Here is a 26,233-nt window from a genome sequence, read left to right on the forward strand (position 1 = left end):
ATGACAGTGGAAGAGTTTCCCTCCAGACCCTTCTTTCTCCTCTCACTTGGAATTGTCCTCTACCGGCATCGTTGCAGCAGGACTGCCAGTAAGATCTTGTGGTTTTCACTTCCTGGTGTCTTTTAGGTGGACCAGCATTTGGGTCTGTGGTGCCTGGGGTTTAGAGCCTATTGGCCCTCAAGACTATGGGGAATATGGAGAGGAACATGCATTGTTGAATCTTGCAGGGTGATGCTCTTAAAACGCTGTGATGAAGAAGGAGTTAAAAATTACTCTGGATGATGCTTGGGAAAGCAGACAGCATGTCAGGAACATGCGTGCTCATTGCCTTTATGGGAGACATAGCAGTATCTTCTCTGAGATCTCTTGTATCTGAAGGACCCTCCTCATATCTTGTGAGGTCTAATTGACTCTCTGGTTAAATCCTGCATGTCTGTACTCCTGACCTCTGGCTGCTGTGCCTGCCAGGAGCCTTTCAGCACACCCACTAAAACTCACCCGTAGTACTCGTGTGTATGGGCGCGTGAGTGGATTTTGGCTACCTGAAAGCTGGCTCACCTCCTCCTGGTTAAGCTACCCTGGGCATTTGTGCTTAATTATTTTTGCCAGGTAGTAACCAACATAAAGAGCAAGGTATTTACAGCTGCAGAAAAGAGGTTTGCTGATGCTTTTGCTTTTCTCTTTGCCAGGACATTAATGCTTTAATGTATTTGGGGACAGAGCACTGACAAACCAGAAGAGAAGTTTGTGGCTGGTGAGTGTGAGTTCTTGGGTGAGGTGGAGGGGGGATGTACATAGAGTATTTGCTGAGTCTTCCTCTGCTTTTACGTGTTCCATGTTTGGGTAAAACCTCAGTCAGCCCCTACATTGGGGGAAGGATCTCTGCTGCATGACTCTCTCTGAACCGCTGTCCTACTGAAAAGTCTCATTCTTGACAGTGTGATGAAGCTGGGTATTGATTTGAATACTCTACACTGCCTTGGTATGTACATCCTTTGTGCTAAGTGTGAGCAATGGTTTATGTATCTAGTAGCAAAGCTGATCAAATTAGCGGAAAGAGCTATTAGTAACTGGATTAGTAACTGCTTCCAGTCTGCTCCTTGTATACCCAGGTCCTGCTGCCTAGGCTTGCAGAATTGAGAAACATAACTCTTGCTTGGTCACAAAATGGTTTTGGTTGCCAGGGAGAAGCAACTACAAAAGTTTGCTGTCCTGCCTCCAATCAGAAGTGCACTTTCTAACCTACTTCTCTAATGTGCTTAGGGAAATTCACAAGCAGAGGAAGAAGCTAAATATTTAGTGCAAATTGCTTAAAGCAGCTTGGACTAGTCTACACCAACTGCAAGTAAAAACCCAGCCAGGTTCTGAAATCTGCATCGCACGGCGTGGTTTCTTGAGGGTGCTAATAGAGATGCTGAAGTCTGATCACATCCAGAGCTGTGCATCAGTACATGGACAGGACCATCAGCTCTGAAGTCACCAAGAGCAGCTGAAGCCTAACTAGCAGGTTGTGCTGCACAGCACTGATGGCTGGAGGGAGGACAGCAAGCTTCCAGGGAGGCTCTGGAGTAGGAGACCAGCTTTCTTGTCTGTTGTACTAACCCTGCTCCTGCACCAGTATCACTGGCTTTGAAGTTATAATGGACACAGCACAGTGGTGTACAGAATTGGGACTTGGCTGATACAGGTCTGGTTTAAAGGACTTTCTCAGTATGGTTTGAGAACTAATGCACTGACATTTGGTTGTTAGTGATGATGATGTTGTTTTGAAACTCATCTTCCATTTGTCTGGCATAAGAGAGCAATGTGAATGTAGGGTGCTGAAATAGATTTGAACTTTGAGTTCAAAAAGTCCCTCAAAATCCCAGGGAATTCCATTTCCCCTCAGGCTGAGCCATTTTAACTTACAGTGTTAGTAATGAGATTACTTTGTAATTAATTGATGAGCAGTGTAACTGCAGACAACAGTTATTTATCTTTACTTGTGTTCTAAGTGCACCTCAGGTTTAAATGTATGAAGTGCTATGTGAACATTCATACTGATGGCAATGTTTTTCCTTTCCAAGCAGAACAGAATAACTGATACTCCCAAGGAGAAGACTTGTCTGTTCTGATTTGGATTTCCCTCTCGGGGTTGACAGCAGTGAGTAGGAAGGCACTGAGAGTCAGCCAGGTTGTGGGGTCTGAGATTGTCTGTCTCCTCCGTGTTTGGGGCACACTGCCTGGGCTGCAGTTTTCCCATCAATTATCCTGTGGGAATAACACAAGTAAACTGCCTTGCAGGCTGTTGACAGCAATTAAATATATCTGTATCTCACTTTGAGAGAACATGATGATCATAAATAAGGACTCAGATTGCTTAGTGTTGTTTGGAAGGAAGTTTAACTCTTGCATCTCTGTACTTGGGTGCTCCGGGGAATCACTGAGGTGTTTCTTCCAGCCCTTTGCCATGCTGCTGGATTGAGGACTGTGTGTGGCCACCGGTGCCTCTGCTGGGACAGGTCTGGGTGCAAGCCATCGGCCATGCTTGCTGAGTGTGCCACTCTTGCTTGGATCCTGCCTGGTGCTTCCCTGCTGTAAGGTCTGTGCCATGTACATTTGCAGCTTCCCTCCCATAACCAAGTGTTCCAGAGGCAGCCAGGTCTGTGATCCATGATGTGGTATGGATGAGCACAGGGAGGTTACAGGGCTCAGAGAAAACTGCAGATCCTGGCACCCAGCATTTCAAAGTGCTTTGCTGGAAGGAGCATGGTCATCAGACGCAGCCCAGTGCCTTGGCTCCTCCATGTGTCATATGACCCAGCGTGCCAGATGTGGCTCCTTGCACTTGTCCCAGCATAACCTCCTATTTGATATGTAAGATGTTGCTACTCATGTGATTTTTTTAGAGACAGAACCTTAAATGTTCTTATTCTAATCTTGGTAGTATTTTAATGCTCATTTTGAATGGATCTGTCACACAAGACAGTGGAGAGTGTAGCCCCACAGCCTTTGATCCCTGTCTTGAAGCTTTCTGATATTCAGGATTAACAGCAAAATACAGCCACTTGTTTTTAACCCTAATGCATCCTTCATGGCAAAATGATGTCAGTAAACCCATTGGAAAAAATGTCAGTAAACTCATTTGAAACAATGCCGATACTCTTTGGACATGGAACAGTGAAGTGTACATGGGTAAGGCGCGTGTCAAAAGGTGCGGTGTTGCATGTTTTTTTCTCTCCAGAACAGGTCACAGCCACATTTAAAGGTATTTAAAAGGTGGAGAAAAAGGGTCATTGTTGTTTGAATGGCTTATGCCTCAGCTTTATGACTGCAGCACTCATCTTGCTGGCTGTGGGTAAGGAGGCTGTGATGAGTTGCAGCCCTCCCTGGGTGCTGCAGTGGTATTTGTTAGCTGTAACCCTCTAAAACCCCAAACACAGATAGAAAAGGCTGATCTTATAATGAAGGCATTGGATTGCACTTGAGGTTTGGGTGTGATTTCTGTCTGTGCTGCTGGTTTCTGTCACAGTGTTGAGACCTACGTGCTGGTGCTCAGATCAAACGTGTGGTCAGAGCATGTCTTGGCTCCCCCCCTGTGCTGTGCACCCATGTTTTCTCTCCATGGAAGCCAGGATGTGTTGGGCCTGGATCTGGCCTTGATATGAAGTTAAAAAGCAGCCAGGAGACATCCCTAGAAGCTCTTTTAGCTTTGCTAATCTAGACATAGCCGGGAAGAACCTCAGCTACTAATTTTTGTCCTGTCTTGTCTGCAAATGAGGATAATAATTCCTTTTCCTTACCTTTTGTCTGGTCAGATGAAACCTCTGCAGGGTGGGACCCAGCTTCAGAGACTGGCACGATGGGCCAGTGACTTGAGATGGGATTTCTAAGAGACTGGAAAGAATGGAAAAACTAGTATTTGTCAAGGGAAAAAGCCCATTAGCATTTGGGACGTGCCTATACTGGTTTGCGAAAGTTCAAGAGGTCTTTGCAAGTGCTTTTCTATGTCCCAGAATGGATTTGGTGTAAAAACACACCTAAAAGTATGTCACTGAGTAGCGTCCAAAACGAGCTTTGCACATAGGCATTCACTGCATTTCAGGCTTTACTCCTAATTTATGAGCAAGGAAATGGAGCAGGAGAACAAGAGGCAGCACCGTGGCCTTCAGACCTTGTTGTGAGGAAGCACAGCAAAAGCCATCCAGCAGCTGTGTTCTCTTTCTCATTTGTCAAGCAGAAACCCACCAATATAACAAATATGTCTGCCCCTAAGCTCATTTCTAATGTAATATTAATCTGTGCCCTCGTGTGTGTGTTTGGGCAGGATTTAGAGCATTACATCAGTTTGCTGTGCTGCTGGTTCGCTCTAACACTGGTGAGGGCTGAAAGAGGAGTGAAAGGAAAGGACTCGAAATTGGGGAAGTGACAGCACAGCAAGCAAATATCCACTCTTCCTTTAGGAGAAATTGAAGTACCTAACCCAGGATTTCTAAGACCAGAATTGCAGACCAGTGTGGAAGGTGTCATCGTGCCAAGCTCTCTGCTCTTAGATCCCATTTCCGATACCAGCTCATTCGCTTTCCCCCTTTTGCTCACCCTTTGTTGTCATTTCTTGCTGTGTGAAGTCACACTGAGATTTGTAACTCCCCAGGGAAGTAACCTGTCCTTTTCCTTGGTCTGCACACTGCTCCGAACATTTATGGCTTGTTATAAACAAGAGTCATGTCAGGAACTTCAGGAGGGCAAACATTAGGATTTAGGAGGTACCAAACACAGTGAAGTACCGTGTGTGCATGTTCACACATACATATGCATGAGCACATGCATCGATAGTGGCCTATTTAACTTGTGCTGCATTTGAAATGCATTACATGACAGTGACCTGTGGCAGAGTACGGAAATGGTTTCCCTTTTAATTGGCGGGTTCTTTCGGATCTTCTTCATCTTCCTGCTCCAAACTCAATCTGCATATTGCAGTTCCCCAGGTCCTGTAGGAAGAGTTATCCCCCTCTCCCCCTCCTCCTATAGCTGCCCTGGGTGGTTTGACATATCAGCTGAGGAAGTACTTAGAAATCAGGGGAATGGCTTTCTCCAGCCCAGGGACCAACGTTATCTGCTGTGTGGGGAGGGAGGAATGTAGAGAGCAGCATCCAGATCCACGATAGCAGAGCCATAGGCACTGAGGAGCACATTCGGTTGCTGCAGTGAGCAGGGGGAGGGAAAGCTTATTTTTAACTGGAAACTACACAAGTGAGACTGAAGTAGCTCTGCTGTCTTGCTATCATCAAGTGTAGGCGTGAGTGCACATGGACATGGATAAGTACAGTGCCTCTATACTAATGGAGTATGTGAGTGTGTGTGTGGGGTGGAGGCAAGTCGGATGCAATGACAGTGCATGCTGCTTTGTGTGTTTGAACTCGGGTGTCTCACTGAGCAATTCCTGCTAACATTTACCTACTTCTGTTTTGCAGTGGGGTTGGCTCCTCCCTGTGCCCCGCTCCTCGTTGCCTGTCTCCCAGCCATTCCTCTTTCCCTTCCTCCCGGCCATTCCTCTTTCCCTTCCTAACTCTTATTCCCCTTTCCCTCTTCCATCTTCATCTTCCCACCCCTTCCTCTCCTCTGAGCCTGACCCTTCTCTCTTCTTGCCCCTCCTTCCCAGCCGATCCCTCCCCCTGCTCTGGATCTGCTGGCTGTGGGATTTTTTCTCATGCTCCCTGGCAGATGTGACAGCTTTTGGAACTGTATCACCTAGGAACAGCTCTATGTGGAGCTGGAAAACCTAACGTGGTTTCCCAGGCAGCAGGAATGGATCGCTGAGAGAATTCCAATCTCCGACTGCTTTTGTCTTGTGGTAGTGACTTTTCTTATTTATGTTTGTGACATTTCGTGCAGTGCAGTTGTCAGCAGTGAATGAGAGACTAAAGTCTAGGAGATGATTATAAAATCAGTGTCACAGGATTTGTGCTGTTGTATTAAAGGGATGCTGTCTGCATTTAAATACAGGTTTGGCTTGATTTACAAAACCTTCTCTGCATAAAATGTTGTTCTGCATTTCTTACTGAATTAGAAAAGGCCTGTTTTATGTATTGTATTGCAACATGCTTTAGCTGGCTATTGGAAATACAAGTAAACAGCTTGTGCATGAAAACCACAAGTGAAAGCAGACTGCTTAAATCCAGAGCTTCTCAATGAAATGCAAAACCTACACAGATTATTGCAATCCACTGGCTTTCAAATAACTATTTTTAGTGTATTCATTTCATTTGCTCTTAATGCAGGGGTACTTTTAAACCACCTGTCTGATATAGCAATGTCTGTATAAGCAAAGATTGATGCTGACTCTATAAAACAAATGTCAGTGGATACCCTGGGGTATGTTGGTTCTGAGGTTGATTACATTTTGCTGTTTTTAAGATGTCTGTTATAGGCAGAAGGTAGAGTCAGGCCATGTCAGCTCCTCACCCTCAAATTGACCATGACCTTAGTAGATGCTTCTTGCTGGGTTTAGGAAGCATGCTTTGTATAGAGGATCTAGGCAGAGTCCAGGTGTTGACTGAATGTAAGTATACAAATGTAGTGTTTGTGCTTATGCAAACTGATGTTCTGGCATAGAGCCACTGCTCTCTTTGAGGCCAAAATATCACCTGGGCTTTCCAGATTTGCATCTTGAGTTAGCTGAGCTGGAATCATTCTCCTTCGGGGGAAATGACTGAAATGTTCAGAAAACAATGGATACTACAAGTGCTAATGGTTGTAACAACACATTTTACTGGCCACCTGAAGCAGATAAAGAGCAAACTTGTAAGACATTGTGTGTTGTGCCCTGAATATCTTCTCTTTATGGAGATGAGACGAGGAATGACGCTGTGAGAGTTACAAGCGAGAGAAGGGAGGGTACTGGTTGAAATGGTACCATTTCTCTGTCTGGAAATACCCCTGTTCCGGTGGATCAAGTAGCTGTCAGGACTGAGATGTAGTCAATGATTCAGAACTGAAGCACTTGATATAATACTACAGAAATACTTCCTGCTTTCCTTGGAGGCTGTGAAAGCTCCTCAGTAGCACCAGTTGTTGGCTTGAATAGTACTAACACCATGAGCTATTAGAATATCTTTCCTTTCCAGGATTGTCTGCACTTGGTTTTCCATAAAGAATTGCCCTCTGTGTGTTCAAGGCCAGCTTGGATGGGGCTTGGAGCAACCTGCTGTAGTGGAAGGTGTCCCTGCCCATGGCACAGGGTTGGAAGTGCATGAGCTTTAAGTTCCTTTCCAACACAAACCACTCTGTGACTCTGATTCTATGAATCACTGTGAGTAGCTGCAATCCAGACCTGGAGCACAGAGGCTGTTCCCATGATCTCTCCATTAAGATGTATTTGGGTTTTCATTGGAACATATTTTAAGCAAAGATTATCCTGGCTGTGAAAGCTCTTCTAGGCAGAGCAGTTGCTTCCAGCATCTTCTATAAGTGCGTTTTTACTTGCCTAACCTTTTGCTTTCCTTTACAACTATAAGTTATTTTTAGTAGGCTTCTGGATGTAGTACTGCACTGGACATTGTCAGTGTGTGAAGTCTGTACTTTACCAAAGGGGTTTAGATGGTGTAAAGGTCCTTCTGCAACATACAAACACTTCCCATCGCGGTTGCTGCAGGATCACGGGAACCAAATGTTAAGCCAGAGTGTCCATGTTCTCAAGATCTCAGTCCAGCACTAGGAAGCAAAGTTGGCATTGACCTGGTGCCTGCACTTTGCTCCTTAAACAAGGTTGAAGTGGAACAACCTGCAAAATATTTGACATATTTCACTGTGGGGAAAAAAGCATGAGGTTTGCTGAGTTTTCAAACCAGCATCCTCTAGAAGTGTGTCCATATCTATACAACACGTTATCTCTCTACATGTTGTGTGTCTCTGACCCCTGTAAATATTTATTCAGCACAAATAGTGGGAAGCTGAGGTCCTGTACAGGGGAAGAGTGATCACTACAGTGTTGAACATGACAGAGTTGAAATGATAGAGTTGAAGTGACAAAAATTCTCTACCTGATGTCAAGGAGGCAGCAATATTCATGACTTTAAGAGTATGAGTGAGAAGCAAGTGCTAATATTAAAGCTGTCAGTGGAAAGGGAAGAGCACATACAGCTTTTTTCCCCTTACTGGTGGATATTATTTAAAGAAGCCTGTACAGCTTTTTCCCAAACTAGAGAGCTTTAGCACTGCACCTAAAGATATTTTGGCACTGAGTCTGTTTTGTCCCATCTCTCTGATGGCTCTCATTGCCCGGCTCATCCCGTGTCAATACAGCATCTTGGAGAGGAGATGATGAGCTGGGGCACACCACTTCCACTGCATCCATAGAACAGTAATACAGCAATCTGCCCATTAAATGTGTTTCTTCAACAGCAAATAGGAAAATGTAACTTGGAATACTTGTAACTTCAAAGCCATCAAACCAGTTGATAGAGAACAACTCAGGGGAGAAGGGACCTCAAGAGACCTGGAGTTCAACACACCCCTCAAAGCAAAGTCTTTTTGGAGGGTCAGACCAGCTTGTTCAGGGCTTTGTCTGCAAAAGGAAGCTTGCTCTTGAAAACCTCTGAGGATGGAGACTGCACAGCCTGTCCTGCTCAATGCTGGACTCTCCTGTTCCTGGAACAAAGATGTTCTCCCTTCTATCCAGTTGGGACCTCTCTTGTTATACCTCTCCTGTTATCTCTGGCTTCTACCACTCTTCCACTGAAAAGCCTGACTCTTCATAGAAAATCTCCCTACCTCTGAGCTGGTTCTTCATGGAAAGGGTAACTTCCTCTCACCCCATCTTCCCTGTCTGTCTTTTATGAAGAGATTGTGCCTATCCATCGCAGCCCTCCAGTTACTCCAGCTTTCCCACTGTGATTGCCTGTGGAGCTCCGGTTCTTCCTTTTCCTTTATATCTTCCCAATCTCAAAAAGGTCTAAACCTTTTGGTTTTCTATTCACCTACATCTCTTTTTTTGGTTATAAAGTCTAAATGCAGGTTTTTGTTGTCTTTTGTGTTGGGGTATATTTAAGTGTAGCTGCTTTTGGCTTGTTGCAGTTGTAATGGCTCTTCACACAAACTGTCTCTCTCAGCCCCCAAGGGAAAGGAGTATTAGGTTTTAATTTTAGCTTCTTCAGCTACCTGCTGACAGGTTTGAATTCCACCTACCACCTCCCCCTCTCCCAGACCCTCTACCTTAGCTAGAAATACTGAGAGCCAGAATTCACTCTTGTTGCCAAAGGAAGAGCTGCCCAACTCCATTGTCTTTAAATGCGAATTCAACGTACATTACTTAATTGGAGTAATCAGCGAGCAGGCAACCTGATCCCTGATCATAACCACTCTGCATTCCATTGTAGTGGAATTAACACTGTTTAACTGGCTGGCCTCTAAAGCCATTTAACCCAGGTTCATATCATAGAATCGTAGAAGGGTTTGGGTTGAAAGGGACCTTAAAAGATCATCTAGTTCCAACCATCCTGCAATGGGCATGGACAAGACCATATCTCTTATAGATATTTAAAATGCTTATATTGGGCAATATGAATTTGCAGAAGTAAAGGAAGCCAAGTGTAGGAGTTCAGACATAGATATAGGTCTCTGTTCCTTTTCTGAAATGGGAGCACTACTTCACAGTGGGCAGAGCATGAGAAAGGTCACTCGAAGTCCCAGCTCTTGAGCAAGTCATTGCTCTCTTGTTGCCTCTGTTTCCTCATCTGTAAAAACAGCTGATCAACTCTGTTGTTAAAGTGCTTGTCACTGGAGAATGTTGTCAATATAATGTAATTGACTAATATAATTGATATGTGATATTACTGATGGGCCTATTGAACCTGGACATGCACTGATGGCATTGCCTTCTCTGATTCAGGCATCATGTTCCGCAAGAAGAAGAAGAAACGCCCGGAGATCTCTGCTCCTCAGAACTTTGAGCACCGTGTCCACACTTCCTTTGACCCAAAGGAGGGCAAGTTTGTGGGTCTGCCACCTCAATGGCAGAACATTCTCGACACACTAAGGCGCCCCAAGCCAGTGGTAGACCCTTCAAGGATCACAAGGATGCAACTCCAGCCTATGAAGGTAAGAAAGAAAGCCTACTCTTTCCTGTCCCTTGGGCTTCCCTGCTCCCTGGGGAGACCCAGGTTGAGGCAATATGTATTTAAATGGGGCTAAGGGTGGGATCAGTAAGGAATTCAGTGGATAGCCAGGTCTGGGCTTGGATAACACCGTCCTGAGGCAATAGTAACTTCATGAGAAATAAGGACAATGATGTCCTTAACTGGCATAGTGTCACTGTTCAAATAACCAGCTGGCTGCCTGTCACTGTAACAAGGACCTGTGAAAGCTCCCACGGTAGCTGACAGGGCCTGGGATGTGTTCAGCTGTTGTACATGGAAGCAAAGAGGAGAATTCATGGAGAGAGCTGTTTAGCAAGTGTGTCATTCTCGTGGGTGAGCAAATCTGGCTGGTAGTTAAGTTAACAGGAAGCCTGAGTGGGAGAGAGTGGGGCAGCACTAGCTTGCTGCTCATGGGTGGTGAAGTGAATGAGACACAACAGGGAGCAGGTCTAAACTAAGGTTTAGGCTAAAAGGGTTTATAAATCAGCATTTGAACACAAAGTGGGACATAGTAAATAGGAGAATGTCCTTAAAGCAAGTCCTTCAGGAAGGAGAAGCAAGTTCCTGATCCCTGTATTGGTATGGGTGTATTTAGATGGCTATTATAATGGCATCAGGAGACTGTGCATTCATAAGCGACTGCTGTGTGAGGAGAGGCAGATTCATGATGGCCTCTTGGAAAATTAAATGAAAGATAGTGACAGAGTTATTGTGCTTCAAGTCCTGCTAGCTTGTGGGAAGGTTTTGTTCCTGGTTAATAAAAACCCTACAGGGGTCTAAAATCTGAGAGACAAGTTGCAAAATAGAGATGATACTACTTGGATTTTAGGAGGGACATAAAAGAAAGTAGTTTTCTGATGAATATATAGCTTTTTGTGTACAGAGGCTTAAGACATAGGGAATAAATGGAAGGACATTTTACTATAATGCAAGCATTAATGCAAAATCAAACCTGCAATTTAAATGGCACACCAGGATCTATGAGCAAAATGCTGTTTTAGAAAGGAAAAACTTACTCAGGAAGAGCAGGCAAAAGAAAAGAGGGAGGAGGTATTGCCTTCTGGTTTATGGTGTCCTGAATGTGCTTTGAGGTTCAAATGTAGTAGATAGGACCACAATCCAGGGAAGAGAGAAACTGTGTAATAAGAGACCAACTTGGTTAGATCAGGAGCTCTCTAATGAGCTTAAATTGCAGGAGGATTGCTCAGAAGGGTGGAAACTAGGTCAAGTTATAAAGGGCAAATAGAAATGTATGTAGGAACAAAACTGGAAGGCCAAGGCACAGAAAGAGATGTTCTTCTCAAAGAACATGAAGGACACTAAGAAGACATGGTAAGTACACAGAGGAGAAGGAAGATGAAGGAAAGAATCTGTCCCTGCTCATTTTGGAAGGAAGTTAATAACAGATGACACTGTGAAGGATCTTCACACACATTTAAGAAGTCTCCCTTAAATGTTTAATGCTCTTTCTTCAATCTATTGAAAAGGTTAACTGTAATCAGTGGGGTAACACAATTAACACGAGCATGATGTGGTGGGAATGTAGGCTAGAGTAAAAACATGAACAGAAATGAGACTTCTGAGATGAGTCCCATGGTTTTGAGGCAGCTGGGCCTAATGAAATTCAAGGAATTGCAGATCAGTCGGAATAATTTCAATTCCCAGAAAAAGACTGGAACAAATAAGCAAGTAATCTATTTGCAACCACTTCCTGAGAGATAGCAGGGTAATAGCCAGGAGCCAGCATGGACTTATCAAGAGCAAATTATGTCAAGCAACCCAATTTCCATCAATCACAGGGTATCAGGCTTTGGGTCAAGGAGAAATGAGAGCTCTCTCCTGTATCTTGGCTTCACTTAGGCTCTTGATACTGTACCTATGGCATTCCCAGAGTAAACTGAGGACATTTTCTCATTTATTAGGAAAAGCCTACTCAGAAGGGTGAGATGTCACTGTCAGAATAGAAATGAATACGAAGAGATTTATGGGAGTTCATCCAGAGTTTAATATGAGTCAGTACTTTCATGTCTGACTTATTAAACCTGTAGATTGTAAAAGCTGAAGGGAGATGCAAATCTTTGAGAGCAAAGATGGAATACCAACAGTGTTTAAAAACTAGAGAAGGATCTTAAACTGATACTGGGGTTTTTTACCCCACTAAGTCCAAGTGCAAATACTCTCCTAGACTGCATAGCTTAGTTGATTATTTCTGGCAAACTCCATTTGAACAAATTCCTGTTGAATAATACCAATAAATTTAAGATTCTATATTTATTTAATTATTTATTTTAAGTGTTAATTGGCCCTATTAGGCAAAGCCCTTATACAGAGAGTTCTGGATTCAACTGTCATAGAATCCCAGACTGATTTGGGTAGAAGGGACCTTAAAGCTCCTCCAGCTCCAACCCCTGCCACGGGCAGGGACACCTTCCACTGGAGCAGCTTGCTCCAAGCCCCTGTGTCCAACCTGGCCTTGAACACTGCCAGGGATGGGGCAGCCACAGCTTCTCTGGGCACCCTGTGCCAGTGCCTCAGCACCCTCACAGGGAAGAGCTTCTGCCTTATCTCCAACCTGAACTTCCCCTGTTTCAGTTTGAACCCGTCACCCCTTGGCCTATTGCTCTGGTCCCTGATGAAAAGCCCCTCTCCAGCATCCTGCTGCATTAATCTGCTGCAGCCTTTAAACACAGCTGCAAAGTACAGCCAGCTCCCATCCTCTCTGTCCACTGAGGACTGACTTGATGGACTAGAAGGCAACAGGAGTGACTACAGTCTCATTTTAGGAAGTTTTTAGCTAGGAGCTGAGGTGAGCACTGGAATGGATTTTCTAAAGAGGCCTTAGCATCTGCCTTGGAGACTTCTTACTTTGAGAACATGTTAGAGATAGGCCTTTACGGAAGGCCTTTTGTCCATGTACTCTGGACTAGCTGGCTCTGGGTATTTCTTCCCACTTCATTTTGAGTTATCTTTTGTCCCAGATTGTAGAAACATAGACTCATCATTTGGAGGAAGGCCTCTTTCTCTCCCATCTGCCCATGCAAGCATGAGCAGGGGTGTGGAGACGTCTTGCTGAGTGTCCTGTGACTTGGGGGTGTGCATATTACATTTGTCAGACTCATTTCTGAATTAGTGCTCCTAACTGAGTGCATTATTGACATAATGGATACCTCTGGCATATCTAATGGATGAATTAGAACTGACAGAACACTCTTCTCACCTCACTGATGGATTTCAGAGATGGGGTTTCTGACCATTTACTTTTGCTATTATTTTCCCTTATCAAGTTTGGTGCAGAAGTGATGGAAACAGTTTAAGGAGTAGTGTCCTCAGTTTGCTGTTTGCTGGACAGCAGCCATGAAGGAAGGTAGATATGTGTGGTGAAGGAGCCATATTGCTACAACAGGGCTGAAGAGAGAGCTGAATTCCAGGCTGCAGGTGACGGTGCATATGCAATGGTAGGAGTCGAACGGTCCTTTCTTCACCTTGTTTGACAACATCTCCCATTCTGCCTGCCACTCTCAGGCACTGATCCTCATTTTGTGCACTGCAGTGGCATTCTATTGAAATTACTGGAGCTGCTGTTTTGCACCAGCTAAATATTAGGCTCCATGTAATTAATTCAGCATCTTTAGAAGATCCCTGGAGCTCAGTTAGCAAACAGGAGCTTGCCATCCCTCTAGGGAAGGACTTTCTTCAGGCAGAGATTCAGGAAAGTGTAGGAGTGATCTTATGCTGTGAATTTCTATGAAGAAATGAAGCATTTTGGTTCCCGGCACTAAAAAAGCTTCTGTAAGCTTTTCAGTTCCAGAATAAACAAGGTAGAGCACTGCATAATATACAGGCAGGTTCAAGTGTCCTACTTGTATTGTGCTGTTGCTTGCTTGGATGGAAGCCTTGTTCTTCATGGCTTGCTTACAAAGCAGTTGTGAGCTGCTGTGACCCTTTGTTCATCATTGTTAATTCTAATAGCTTGGCGGAGCAGAGGAGGATGCAGTGCTGGAACAGTGTGGTCCTCACTGGTGAGGATGAAGGTGCATTAGCAAAAACTGTTGAGAACCAGACTAACGGAAGCAGATTACAACACTGCTGAGAGTGCTTCAGGGGAGAGATGAACCTTGTATTGGAATAGCAAGGTGATTTTTGCAGATAGAGCTTACAACATGCCGCAGCTTCTGAGAACTCATGTCCTCAGGAGCTTGGTGAGCCCAGGTTAGTGATGTAGGGTAGCACAATTCCTGCACAAAGGAGTCAGGAGTGCTAAAATAACCCTGGTTAACATTTTTAGAACTGTTGTCCTTTATAATGTGACTGCAGCAGCAGAATTCCCTGTTCCAGCTGAAGGCTCTGCTGCCTCTGACAGAAGGATGTAACCCAAAGATGCCTGGTTTTATTTCCCCTCAGTAAAGGACAATGAAAAGAAGACAGAAGAAGAAGAAAAGCTGCGTGGAGACCTCAGAGCAGCTTCCAGTGTCTAAAGTGGTCTACAAGGATGCTGGAGAGGGACTCCTCAGGGACTGTAGCAATAGGACAAGGGGTGATGGGTTCAGACTGAAACAAGGGAAGTTCAGGTTGGAGATAAGGCAGAAGCTCTTCCCTGTGAGGGTGCTGAGGCGCTGGCCCAGGGTGCCCAGAGAAGCTGTGGCTGCCCCATCCCTGGCAGTGTTCAAGGCCAGGTTGGACACAGGGGCTTGGAGCAAGCTGCTCCAGTGGAAGGTGTCCCTGCCCATGGCAGGGGTTGGAGCTGGAGGAGCTTTAAGGTCCCTTCCAACCCAAACCATCCCATGTTTCTATGAATATTCTCTCTTTTTTCCTCTATTCCTTGAGCCTTCAGTGGCCAGACAAACAAAATCCAACCTTTGCCAAGATAAACGGAGCCTGTTTTTCCAACTCTAACTTTTCCCCCCCTCCCTATATGTTTCACAGACCGTGGTGAGGGGCAGCACAGTGGAAGTGGAAGGTTATATCTCTGGGATACTCAACGACATCCAGAAGCTTTCTGCCATCAGCTCCAACACTCTGAGGGGAAGGAGCCCCACCAGCAGGAGGAGAGCACAGTCCCTGGGGCTCCTGGGGGAGGACAGACCCCCAGACATGTATCTTCAGAGTCCTGAAGCCGACTGGGCAGACAAATATGGAAACTACCTCAATTGCAACGGTGGGACCAAGGTGGCCCGGAGGCAGACAATGTGGCCAGATTATAAACCCCGATTGGAAGGACAGTCTCATCCCAATGGAATGGTAATGAAAGCCCAGTCCCTCGGGCCCTCAGAGTTCCAGGGTGCTGATGGCAGCTGCCTCCAGCGTGCCTCTGGATTGCAGCACATGCCAACTCTGCCAGGGGACAGTGAGAAGGCAGGAAAGAAGAGCTCAGAAGAGTGCTGGCCTCAGCCTTGTCTGGTCCGACAAGCAAACTCCAGGCCCTCAGGGGAGGGCAGCCCCAGCTCCAAATCAAGGGAGAACAGCTTGAAGAGGAGGCTCTTACGCAGCATGTTCCCCTCATCCAGTGGCTCGAACAAGCCAGGCCCTTCCCTGCAGATAAAGGTAGAGTTATTCAGTGGGGTTTGAGCGAGTGCAATGTTGACTTCATAGTTCCAGAGGTTACTTACACAGCTGAACAAATCCGATTGCAAACATCATGCAACCATCTGTTATTGTTATGATTAATGCTGGAATCAAAACAGACCTGGACAGGGGGAACGTGTAGGTTGCCTAAGCTTCATAGAATATCATGTTAGGCTTAGCTCAAAATGGCAGCCAGATCTACATGAGAAAGGCTTGTTAGTGGAGCTGTGCTTGCAGGAGGTCAGGGACTTCTTCATTTTTGCCCCTTTATAGTAGTAAAGGCATAACTTAGATGCATTGTATGAGTGTAAATGTGCTTTTGCCATTTGGGAAATTGCCATCATTTACCATAGTAAAGTATTCTTCTGCCTGTGCAGAACAGAACTTCCTCAGGAGAGCTTGTTGGCTGTAGCTCTGTCTGCCAAGCTGCCTACAATAGGAACCCACAGGACTGTCAAATGGGATACCTGACTGTTGGTTTTTGGTGAGGATGGGGCAGCTCATAGCTCCATCTCCCCCAGGAAAGCTATCCTGAAGGAGTGTCTCACTTCTTGAACTAGGAGAAAACCTCTGGTTCCTGTTGTTGGGTAGGAAATGCAGCCCTTGAGCCCACTGTTCTAATCCATCCCAGTCTAACCCAGCACTCCCTGTCCCTGCAGAGCTGTTGGGTGGTTGGGCTGGTGCTTGGCCAAACTCATTGCTAACAGATGTGGAGTTCCTGAACTCGGAGAGAGACAACAGGAACCACTGGCCCAACAACACTGAGTGTGCCAAAGAGTATTGTGGGGTGGGACTTGCTCTGACCTGGCTTCTTGCAGCGTGCATAAGGATCAGGCTCAAGGCTTTCAGACACAGCCTTCTCCCTGCTCATCCCCTTTCCGAGGGAGTGGGGTTTAAAGGAATGCAGCTCTTGTGTAGCACAGACTGCACTTGCTGCTCTCTCGGTGTCTCTGGGCTGATCTATGCTGCTTGGAGGCCTGTCCTGAGTACTTAGGAGAACTGACCCCTTCTTTCTTCTCTACAAGAGTGTCTTTGCCTCAGCACTTTCATGAGGAAGAGCAGAGGTTACCAGTCAAATGGTGTGGGCTCCTGGATGTTTGAATTCAACTGTTTGTGAGAGGAGAGCAGTAGGAAAGACCTTGAGGTTTTCTAGACCATCTCCCTGCTCCAGTGAAGAATCTGCGCTGTCACTGGCAATTGTTTTTCTAAGCTGTTCTGATTCAAACCTTATTCTCCCTCCCCAGTGGAGGCGGTGACATGTAATTGTGATGTATTAGAAATGCATCACTGGAGAGGAAATGGATGGGGGATACAACTGGCTGAAAACAGGGAGGTGGGTGCCTTGACACACTGCTTATAATCACCATGGGAAGGTCGGATGCTCTTTCCTTTCAACTTAACATGAGGGAGGAGGAGTGGGAGGCCCAGTGACATCTCAGAATGTCCAGAGACTGTGTCTATGAAGGGGCTGTCAAATTACAGGAGCAGGAAACAACACTTACACGTGGTTAGGCAAACATGTGTCAGCTCGCACGCATGTTGTGTGCCCTCTGCATGCTCTAGATTACATAAACCCTTCTTTTTTTCCTCCTTCTCTTTTTTTCTCTCCCTCCTGAGACAAAACAAGAATTGGGAAATAAAGCCCTTGTTGCCATGAGCGTGTCTGTGCAGGCTGCAGGGGTGGAGCTGCTGGATGAGGAGGAAGGAACCTCTGACAGGCAGGTTGTGTCTGTGCACTCCTGCTCCCCAGTGCCAGGAGCTGCTCACTCAGGCTTCCAGGGCCCCTGTGTGCATGTGGGAGAATGAGCCCTGTGTGAGGCTTATGCAGATTTCACTGTTGACAAAAATCCTTGATTAAACCCGAAGCGCCTGGAATGAAATGCTCTACAATTATTTTCTGTCTGAGACGGGGAAAATGAGAGCCCTTGAAAAGCTTTATCTATTGGTAGGTTTCAGTTCCCATGTGCATATTATTAACTTTATTAATAATCTGTCTCAATTGTGAGAGAGGAAAAGCTGGTGCTTTGAAGTTTTTATTTTGCCCTATAATATAAACGATTGGCTGGCTCCTTCTGAAGTTGCTACTTTGGCAGACCCACTATTACTTTCCACAGAGCTAAGTAGATAATGTAATTTAAACCTGCTCCATGGTGTTGGATTTTAAGTAGTTAACATTTCCAGCACTTCAAGATTTATCCTTCTTGGGAACCCTGTGCATAGTGTTAGCATGGGAATGTGTATCCCGAAGCCACATTGCTGCAGGCTGGGACCTTACTGCATCTCGTCAACTAAGCAGGGCTGGGCCAGGTTGGTGCTTGAGTGGGAGGTCTTCAAAAGCCTGGAGTGTTTCAGGAAGGAACACAGGTAATCAAAATTCATCACCAGTCAGTTTAGAGCCAATAGATGACAAGGGGGATAGCTCTCTGTAGCTGAAGTCTCACACTAGACACACACAGAGCTATCCTGGTTCAAGGCGCTTTCCCAAAAACCAGTGCTAATTCCATGTCTGATGGACAGGAATGCTCTGCAGGTACCAGTGGAAAGTGCAGGGAAAGTTTTCAGTAGGCAGAGCAGAATTACCCAAAGGGAATTAGGCCAAGACATCAAAGTGATTTACAGCTTTGGCATGAATCCTCTTTCCTTTTATACACAGGAAGATCAGAGGCACAGAGGGATAAAGGGTTTTTGCATTCTCTGCAGCACAGGTTGCCCTGAGTTCTGATGGCAAGCTCGGAATGCTTTAGAGCAGCTGGCTTTTTTTGGGGGTTTGGGGGTTGATTTGGTATTTATTTTTAAAGCATGTGTTTTAAAAGGTCCCTTTTAAACTGCCTCCATCTGGGGGCCCTTAAAGCGTAACACCCATCCTGTAGCTGATCCCTGAAAACCTGCATCCATGTGGCTTCCCCTAGTCATGCAGCGTGTGTTCATAGACTCATAGAATGGTTTGGGTTGGAAAGGACCTTAAGATTATCCAGTTCCTACCCCCTGCCATGGGCAGAGACACCTCGCACTGGACCATGTTGCCCCGTGTCCAACCTGCTTTGGACATTGTCATGTCCTTCTTATGCTGAGGATGCCAGAACTGCACACAGTACTCCAAGTGAGGTCTTACAAGAGCAGAGTAGAGGGGCAGAATCCTCTCCCTTGACCTCCTGGTCGTACTCTGGAGATGCAGCCCAGCACATGGGTGGTTTCTTGGCTGTGAGTGCGCACTGAAGCCAGGTCATGTTCAGTTTCTCATTGACCAAATGTTGGGCAGAACCCAACAGAAAGAAAAGAACCTAGAGTCCTGACTCCAATCTGCCACAAAATGTAGCAGGCCAGAGTGGGATAACACACAACTGATTCCAGACACTTCTTTCTTCTCAAGAATCTAACCATTGCTTTCTCTTTCTTCCACTTCATTTGTTCTCCTCAAAGCCTAATGCTTTCTTCAGGCCCCAGCAATGGGGTTCCCCACGCAGCCCCGCAGCCAAAGCCCAGTCGCTTCCACCAGAGCAGCCTGCATCCGATTTCCCCAGGATGATCTCAGAAGCTGGGACCCCTCAGAAGTCCCCACCGGTGGAGAAGGCGATGGCAGTGTCACAGGGCAGGCCCTCCCCTGCTGGGTCTCCTCGGAACAGGCAGACTCAGACGAGCTCCAGCAACCTCCACCTTCCCCAGGACTCTTCTGTGAAGGGGCAGCTGGCCAGTGAGGACCCGGTGGTTGTGACTCATGAGCAGTTCAAAGCTGCTCTGAGGATGGTTGTGGACCAAGGGGATCCCCGGACACTGCTGGAGAACTATGTGAAGATTGGTGAAGGGTCAACAGGCATTGTCTGCATTGCTCGAGAGAAGCACTCAGGGCGGCAAGTGGCTGTGAAAATGATGGACCTGAGAAAGCAGCAGCGCCGGGAGCTCCTTTTTAATGAGGTGAGGGTAGAGATGAGAGGGGTTCTCCTGCCCACCATGGAGCCATGGTAAGAGCCAGTGTGGTAAAGAAAAGGGGAGAGCAGGAGGCATCTCCTTTTAATGGCATTATGCTGGAAGAGAAATGACTGGGGGGTGGAGGCTACTGTGTTGTACTCAATATGTAGGGTTGTGCATGCTTGCTTTGTTAGATAAGACTAAGTGTTGTTAGTGATTTGGTGGTGGTCAGTTGTTCACTGTGTTTTTACAGGTGGTGATAATGAGGGACTATCAACATGTCAACGTAGTGGAGATGTACAAGAGCTACCTAGTGGGAGAGGAGCTCTGGGTGCTGATGGAGTTCCTACAGGGGGGAGCCCTCACAGACATCGTGTCTCAGATCAGGTATGAAGCTAAAACCAACACATCAACACTTGTGTTCCCACCTGACAGGCAAAAGCAGGAGAGTGGAGAGTTCTGGGAAGAAGTTTCCCTCAGAGCTTGTGTCTGCAGTGCCCTGAAACTACTGCACTTCTTAATTGTCATTCATTTGAAGTATGTGATAATATTTCTGATGTAGAAGGGGCCTCATTTACTGTACTGATCCCTTTAGATACTTGCTATTTATCTACTTGCTAACCTTCCCTGTAAAATACAGTACTCATAAAAAGGATTGTTTACTATTTCTATTGAATTCTGGCCAGGAAGCTCATTGAATAAGTATTAAAGAGCATACAGAAATAGTTTTCAGTGGCACAACCTCAGTGAGATTGAATTTGTGGCTAACTCCTCTGGAGAAGTGCAGCAGAGCCTTGAGACCTGGACTCCTTCCCAAATTTCATTGCCTAAAGATAGCAACTACCGGACACTCTCCTAAATTTGTTTTCTTATCCACACCACTTCATATTCATTAAGGCCCAAAGTATTTCTGTAGGGCAATGAAGCTGTTCTCAGATGGTCTTTAGAGTCCCAGTCACAAGGTGTTCTAGTGCTGCAGTTAACGATGATTGTGTCTTACCCATGACCCTGGAGCACCCTTCTCCTGCTTCCAAGCAATCCTGCAAGACTGGTGCAGGGAATGCTAATGAAAAGACTGACCAAGAGAGTCTGTAAGATGAGCTTCCCTTCTTTGAACATTCAGAATCTGAATTGGATTACAATTAGGTAGTATTGCTAACACTAATTGTGTTTACTTCTTTGTAATCACAGTGTGCCTTTAATTCACTTACATGCTTTGACCGGCCTTTGCTGAGCCTGTGGTGGATTTAAGGCACATATCTTGCTCTGCTGGGTTTTGGATTCTCTGCTTTGAAGTGTATCTGTGATGTGTTTGGGAGTCATAAATAGCACATTGTCCTCTGTAGCCTCTACAATCCCACGGGTAAGGAGTGTCTTGGACACTCGGAGCTGGCCAGGCCCTCCAGCATTGAGTTCAGAGCCACATCTCAGGGTTTGAGAAGCAAAATTTAAGCCTGAAGAGTGCTGAGTTGTGGCATTGCAGAGCCAGTGAAACTCTTGCAGCTCTCAGCTGGTATTAGGACCAATGGAAGTAAAGATAAATGTTCTGAAGAGGTTTATGAAGGGTCTGTGTAGTTTATACCCACCAATGAGACTGGATTCCATTGCGGGAGCTCAACCTAGATGTGAGTTATTTTATGAAGCCTTCCTTTGAAGCTTTTCATGAATGCTTTGGTTTTCCACATAGTGGAAACGGGATCTGTTCTAACCATAGCATTTATCCAAGGTAAGCTGCAAGCCTGTATCAGTTTTTCACAGGGAGGAAAATACTCTCATTCCACTCGTTAAACATTTGCTGAGGCTGATAACTGATTTGCATCTCCAGGAGTGAGGTAATCCTCTAGTAATCTGGTTTACACTATGTAATCACTTGACTGAAACCAAATTCCATACGTGACAAGCTGAAAGCATACTTCTTGTTATCTTCTAGAACCACAGAGCTCAGAAGTGTATCAGCTTCTCTTACAGCTCTCTGTGAGATGAGAAGCACTGTTTCTGCATAGGTTAGGTTCTTTATTGGGGTAGTCCCTCACTTAGCCTTTGCCCTTCTCCCTTTACAAGCTGAATGAAAAGTAGCCCCTGCCATCCTTCAGATGTATTTGCCATCAGTGTGGCACAGTGCAGCTACATGTAGTTGTCCTGGTGAGATGCTCAGTTTGGTAGAGTAAGATATGGAATATCAACCAACCAACGGAAGGATACATTTTTCACTGCTTGTACTCAGTGTGTGCTAACAGGGAGAGTGGTGACTTCAGGAGTGTCTTCCCTGCTTGTAGTCTGTGCTACCTTTAGTTGGATATAAGAGCATCCACAGTGTCCGGCTGCACGAAACCTGTAAAGGATCCCCATATTCACTCTCAGATGATGTGTTTACATGCTTTCTGGATAAAGTTGCACAATGAGCCCTGTGAACAATGGCTTTAATACATTGGCTTAAGAAAAAGCTGCCTCAACAGTTCCTGTGGCACCTTGGCACAGAGAAGCAGGCTTTCCTATGAGAACTGCTTGAAACAGCATCTTACAGAATGAATTGAGAGACAAGATTTTAAATGCAATTTCTCTCCGTTAGGCTTATGAAAACTTAAAATTGCTAACCATTGGGGCAGAAATGTTTTCAACAGTGAAAAGCAGTCATATAAGAACAGTAAAAGTGAAATAGTAATGGTCATGGGGAACCAAAACATGTATCTGCAGCTCAGCTTCAAAATTGCACTGTGCCTCCAAAGGGGACCTGTTGATGACTACTGTCAGCTGCCCAGTGCAATGCAGTTAACCCTCTGTATCCTTTCATTTCAGGCTAAATGAAGAGCAAATTGCAACAGTGTGTGAATCAGTGCTGCAGGCTCTGACCTATCTTCACTCTCAGGGGGTCATTCACCGAGACATTAAGAGCGACTCCATCCTTTTGACACTGGATGGAAGGGTATGTTTCCTCAGACAGATTGTTTCCTGTCGCCTGCTGCTGCAGCCTCAGTCTGTCTCCTTATTTCCTTTCTGTTCACAACCTCTTGTTTGTGAACAAGATGCTCACAAACCTCTTACTCCCTTTGTCTTCTTTGGCTCTGGTGTTCCCTTCCATGTTGTTTCAGAAGTATTTTTAAGCTTGGTTGCTTTTCTGTTTGTACAGGTGAAGCTGTCAGATTTTGGCTTCTGTGCTCAGATCAGTAAAGATGTACCTAAGAGGAAGTCCCTTGTAGGTACTCCCTACTGGATGGCTCCAGAAGTTATTGCAAGGATACCATACACTACCGAGGTAAGGGACCACTTCCCCAATGCCAGAGGAGGTAGGAGATCATATTCTGAAGTGTCACAGGAAAATAACTGTTGGCTTTTCTAGGAAGAGCCTCTAGAGCCTGTTTAAAATACAAATACAATTATGACTGCACATTTGATTGGGATGATACCAATATTTCTGGAAACAGGAGAAGAACAGGTTGCTCTGCTTCCGGGAACAAGGCATAAACTTGCTCTATTCTTACACATGAAGCTTGGCCTAGACTTGTATCTGCTCTCGTGTGGACAGATGTTGGCAAGGAACAGCCTGTGGCATGATATGGATCAGTAAATCAGTGCCATAAAGGGAGGGGAGGAGAGGGGAGAAGGCACAGATGTGAGCTCTGGATTTACAGGCAGTGGCAGCAGAATGACTACGGTTGTTCCCCAACCAACCAGGAGCAGCACAAGCAGTTACTTGCAGACCTTTACATGTTGCAACATCAGCGCGGCTCAGTGTTAGGTGGAAAGCTCTCTTTGTTAATAGTCCAACAGCAGCAAGTAGGTTAATGTTTTACTTTCTCAGTGCCATTTGCCATGGGTGGGTTGTTGTGGAAGCAGCAAAGCAAGGACCTGTTGCTCTGAATTGTGTGTTGATGTGACATTGGCTTCCACAGGTGGATATCTGGTCTCTGGGGATCATGGTGATAGAGATGGTAGATGGAGAACCCCCCTATTTTAGTGACTCTCCAGTCCAGGCAATGAAGAGACTCCGTGACAGTCCCCCTCCCAAGCTGAAGAACTTCCACAGGGTGAGCATACTGGCATGTAAACCTGATAGCGATCATGGGGAAACATCCATATCAGATGTTCCCAGTAAAGCTGGTGTGAAAGTCATCTTGCTAGCACACGTTTCTTGGTGAACTTCTTTGGCCCTGGTGTCTCAGTGGATGCAAGCTGGTGCTGACAGCTAGTGGCTGCTCCGGGAAATAGCCCTGATAATGTAAGGTCACTTGGGCATCAACCTGATAATGCAAATCAAAGCTGGTTCAGGTGGACCCAACAGTTATCATCTCGCTGATGTTGATAGAGTAGCTCATCTTCTAAGGAAGTAAATAGGAGGATCCTTGCTCTTGAGAGTTTCCAGCTTCATGGCTTTCAGGACTGCAAAGGCTGCATTATAGTTTGAACAGGAGAGCTCAGTACAGACAGTAGCTCATGGAGATACTGCAGCCACTTTGAAGATGAGCTCAGCTTCATGATTTCATATGACAAAGTAGCAGTGACACAAGAAATACAGCAATTAGCTTTCAGTCACCACTTAGAGCCAGTCTTCCTTTCATTTCAGCCCAAGCCTCTCAGATCAAACAGCTCTGCAGCATTCTGAGCTGTTGGGCCTTTCCAATTAATCAGAGTATCTGCAGCTGCTAAATGTGAATTATTTAGCACCGTAGACTGCAGAACTAACAGCAGACGCTCACACATCCACAGCTGCTCTTCCCTCTTCCCAACATGAACCTGCATTTCAAGGTCACATTCTGGACCCAGTGCTTGCACTCCTTAGCTGCACAGCCTGCGCTGGCTGGGATCACACACCTTAGGTGGTGAGATGCCCCTGCATGGGCTGCGAAAGCAAAAGGTGTTTGTAGGCTTGCTCTGCTCCACTTTGTCCTGGGAAGCAAACTGGCTTCCAGCAGACCTCTGGATTAGCAGGCCAGTGGCCATGGTCCCCCATCTCCCTGCTGTCTGAGCAGAGCTCAGCACCAGCTGTGGATCCATCCTGATTACAGTTAATGGTTCACTGTGGTCAACTACTCTAGAACTGGGTACACCAGGTTGAAGAGACGCCACCTGGGGTAATCTGTGCCGCTTTTCTAAAGCAGAAGTTGATTTATGGACAGAGTGATAAATCCTGGCGCTTGGCCTGAGCTGTGCTGTGCCTCCTCCCTCTAGCAATCACAGTGAACCCATTCAAAGCACTTGTAAAATAAGCAGTAGCTCAGTGTGAAGAGCATTTCATGATCTACTTCCACGTTAATCAGAGCTGGGAAAATGCCCCCAATCTAAAGTGGATGTAATTAGTGGCATTAAAATAAATACATGCCAGGTTGATGGTTTTATTCCATTTTTAATGATGCAGAAGATTACCACCAGCAAGAGATGTGCAGCCTTCAAGTGGCCCTTGGGTCTGGCTGCCCAACAGGCTTTTACAGCCCTTGCAAAGCACGAAGCTGCTGAGGTTTTTTGGTACACTGTTCTTCAGCTTCTTGTACCTGCAGCATCAGGCTTCCAGGCTCTTAGCACCTATTTGGGAATCCTCTTTAACTGCTCATTTTCCACAGTCTGTGGCCAGTAAAAGAATGAACTCCTCACACCCAAGTGATGTGCAGTGGGGGGCAGGAATCTGTCAAATTTTTGAGTTTAAAGGTAGAAAAGATGAAATAACAAAATGGGGAATACAATTCACTGAGATGGAAGGATTTGGCTGTCGTGTGTTAACTTGCTGTGCCCCATTAAAAACAACCTGTGTAAACCTTGTGCTACCAGTGACAGAAAGTTATTGCTGTAGCATAGAATCATAGAATGGTTTGGGTTGGAAAGGACTTTAAGATCATCCAGTTCCAACCCCCCTGCCATGGACAGCTGCTTCCTCATGCTGTGTCTCTATACAGAAGCAGGGCTGCAAAGCTGGAAGCACAGGCTCTTTTAACCAAAGCCACCTCGGCAGCCTATTGTTGCATGGTTCCTTTATGGGCTTGACTTGGTTGCTTTTCCACAGACCTCCCCAGTGCTAAGAGACTTCTTGGAGAGGATGTTGACCCGGGATCCGCTGGAAAGAGCAACGGCACAAGAGCTCCTGGATCACCCCTTTCTGCTCCAGACAGGACTTCCCGAGTGCCTGGTCCCCCTTATCCAACAGTACAGGAAGCGAACCTCTACCTGCTGACCTGTGCAAGGGAAATGCCAGGGAAAGTGGTGTTTATTAAACCCAGATTAACAAAGATGAAGAGGTTTTGTTAATCCTGACACATTACCAGGCAGTCTTGCCCTGTGAATGGTGCTTGGAACTTGTCATCGGTCATTTTAGACGCTGAATGGGAATCCTGTCCTCGCATTCTCAGCCTTTTGTGGCTTCTCTTTTGCTGAAGACAATCAATAGAGACTGGATCCAAACGAGAGCAAGGATGTCTCAAGAGCAAAGCACGTGTTGGATGGTTTGTGGATTGCTGCTTCTGAAGAATGGTGTTTTAAAGCGGACTCTGAAGTTGCGTATCTGGACGTCTGCAGGTTCCTGCAACCCTTGGCTGCTGACTACTGAAGTGGAACAATATTTCCCCATGACAAATGTGAGCTTTGTTTCCTTTGTTGTACACTGGAGCCTTGAGCTGACTCAGCTGTACCTTGTGGGGCACAGACCCCTTGAGCCTCTCAGACAA

General features: G+C 45.8%; 1 protein-coding gene across 2 annotated transcripts; it reads left to right on the forward strand.

Annotated features, from left to right (window-relative positions):
• On the forward strand, window positions 1-25,743 carry PAK6 (p21 (RAC1) activated kinase 6; the record flags this gene model as incomplete). Of its 2 annotated transcripts, XM_080620024.1 has the most annotated exons (9): window positions 1-88; window positions 9,869-10,077; window positions 15,039-15,656; window positions 19,098-19,589; window positions 19,837-19,970; window positions 22,380-22,506; window positions 22,711-22,836; window positions 23,474-23,608; window positions 25,576-25,743. In XM_080620024.1, the coding sequence occupies 9 exons, from the start codon at window positions 1-3 to the stop codon at window positions 25,741-25,743; spliced, it is 2,097 nt and encodes a 698-aa protein (XP_080476150.1). The 2 variants fall into 2 exon arrangements, with proteins under 2 accessions (XP_080476150.1, XP_080476151.1); XM_080620025.1 differs by lacking the exons at window positions 1-88; window positions 23,474-23,608 and having other exon boundaries at window positions 9,874-10,077.
• Window positions 25,744-26,233: the final 490 nt, after the last annotated feature.

This window comes from Psittacula echo (assembly GCF_963264785.1).
Source record: "Psittacula echo genome assembly, chromosome: 5".
NCBI classification, from domain to species: domain Eukaryota; kingdom Metazoa; phylum Chordata; class Aves; order Psittaciformes; family Psittacidae; genus Psittacula; species Psittacula echo.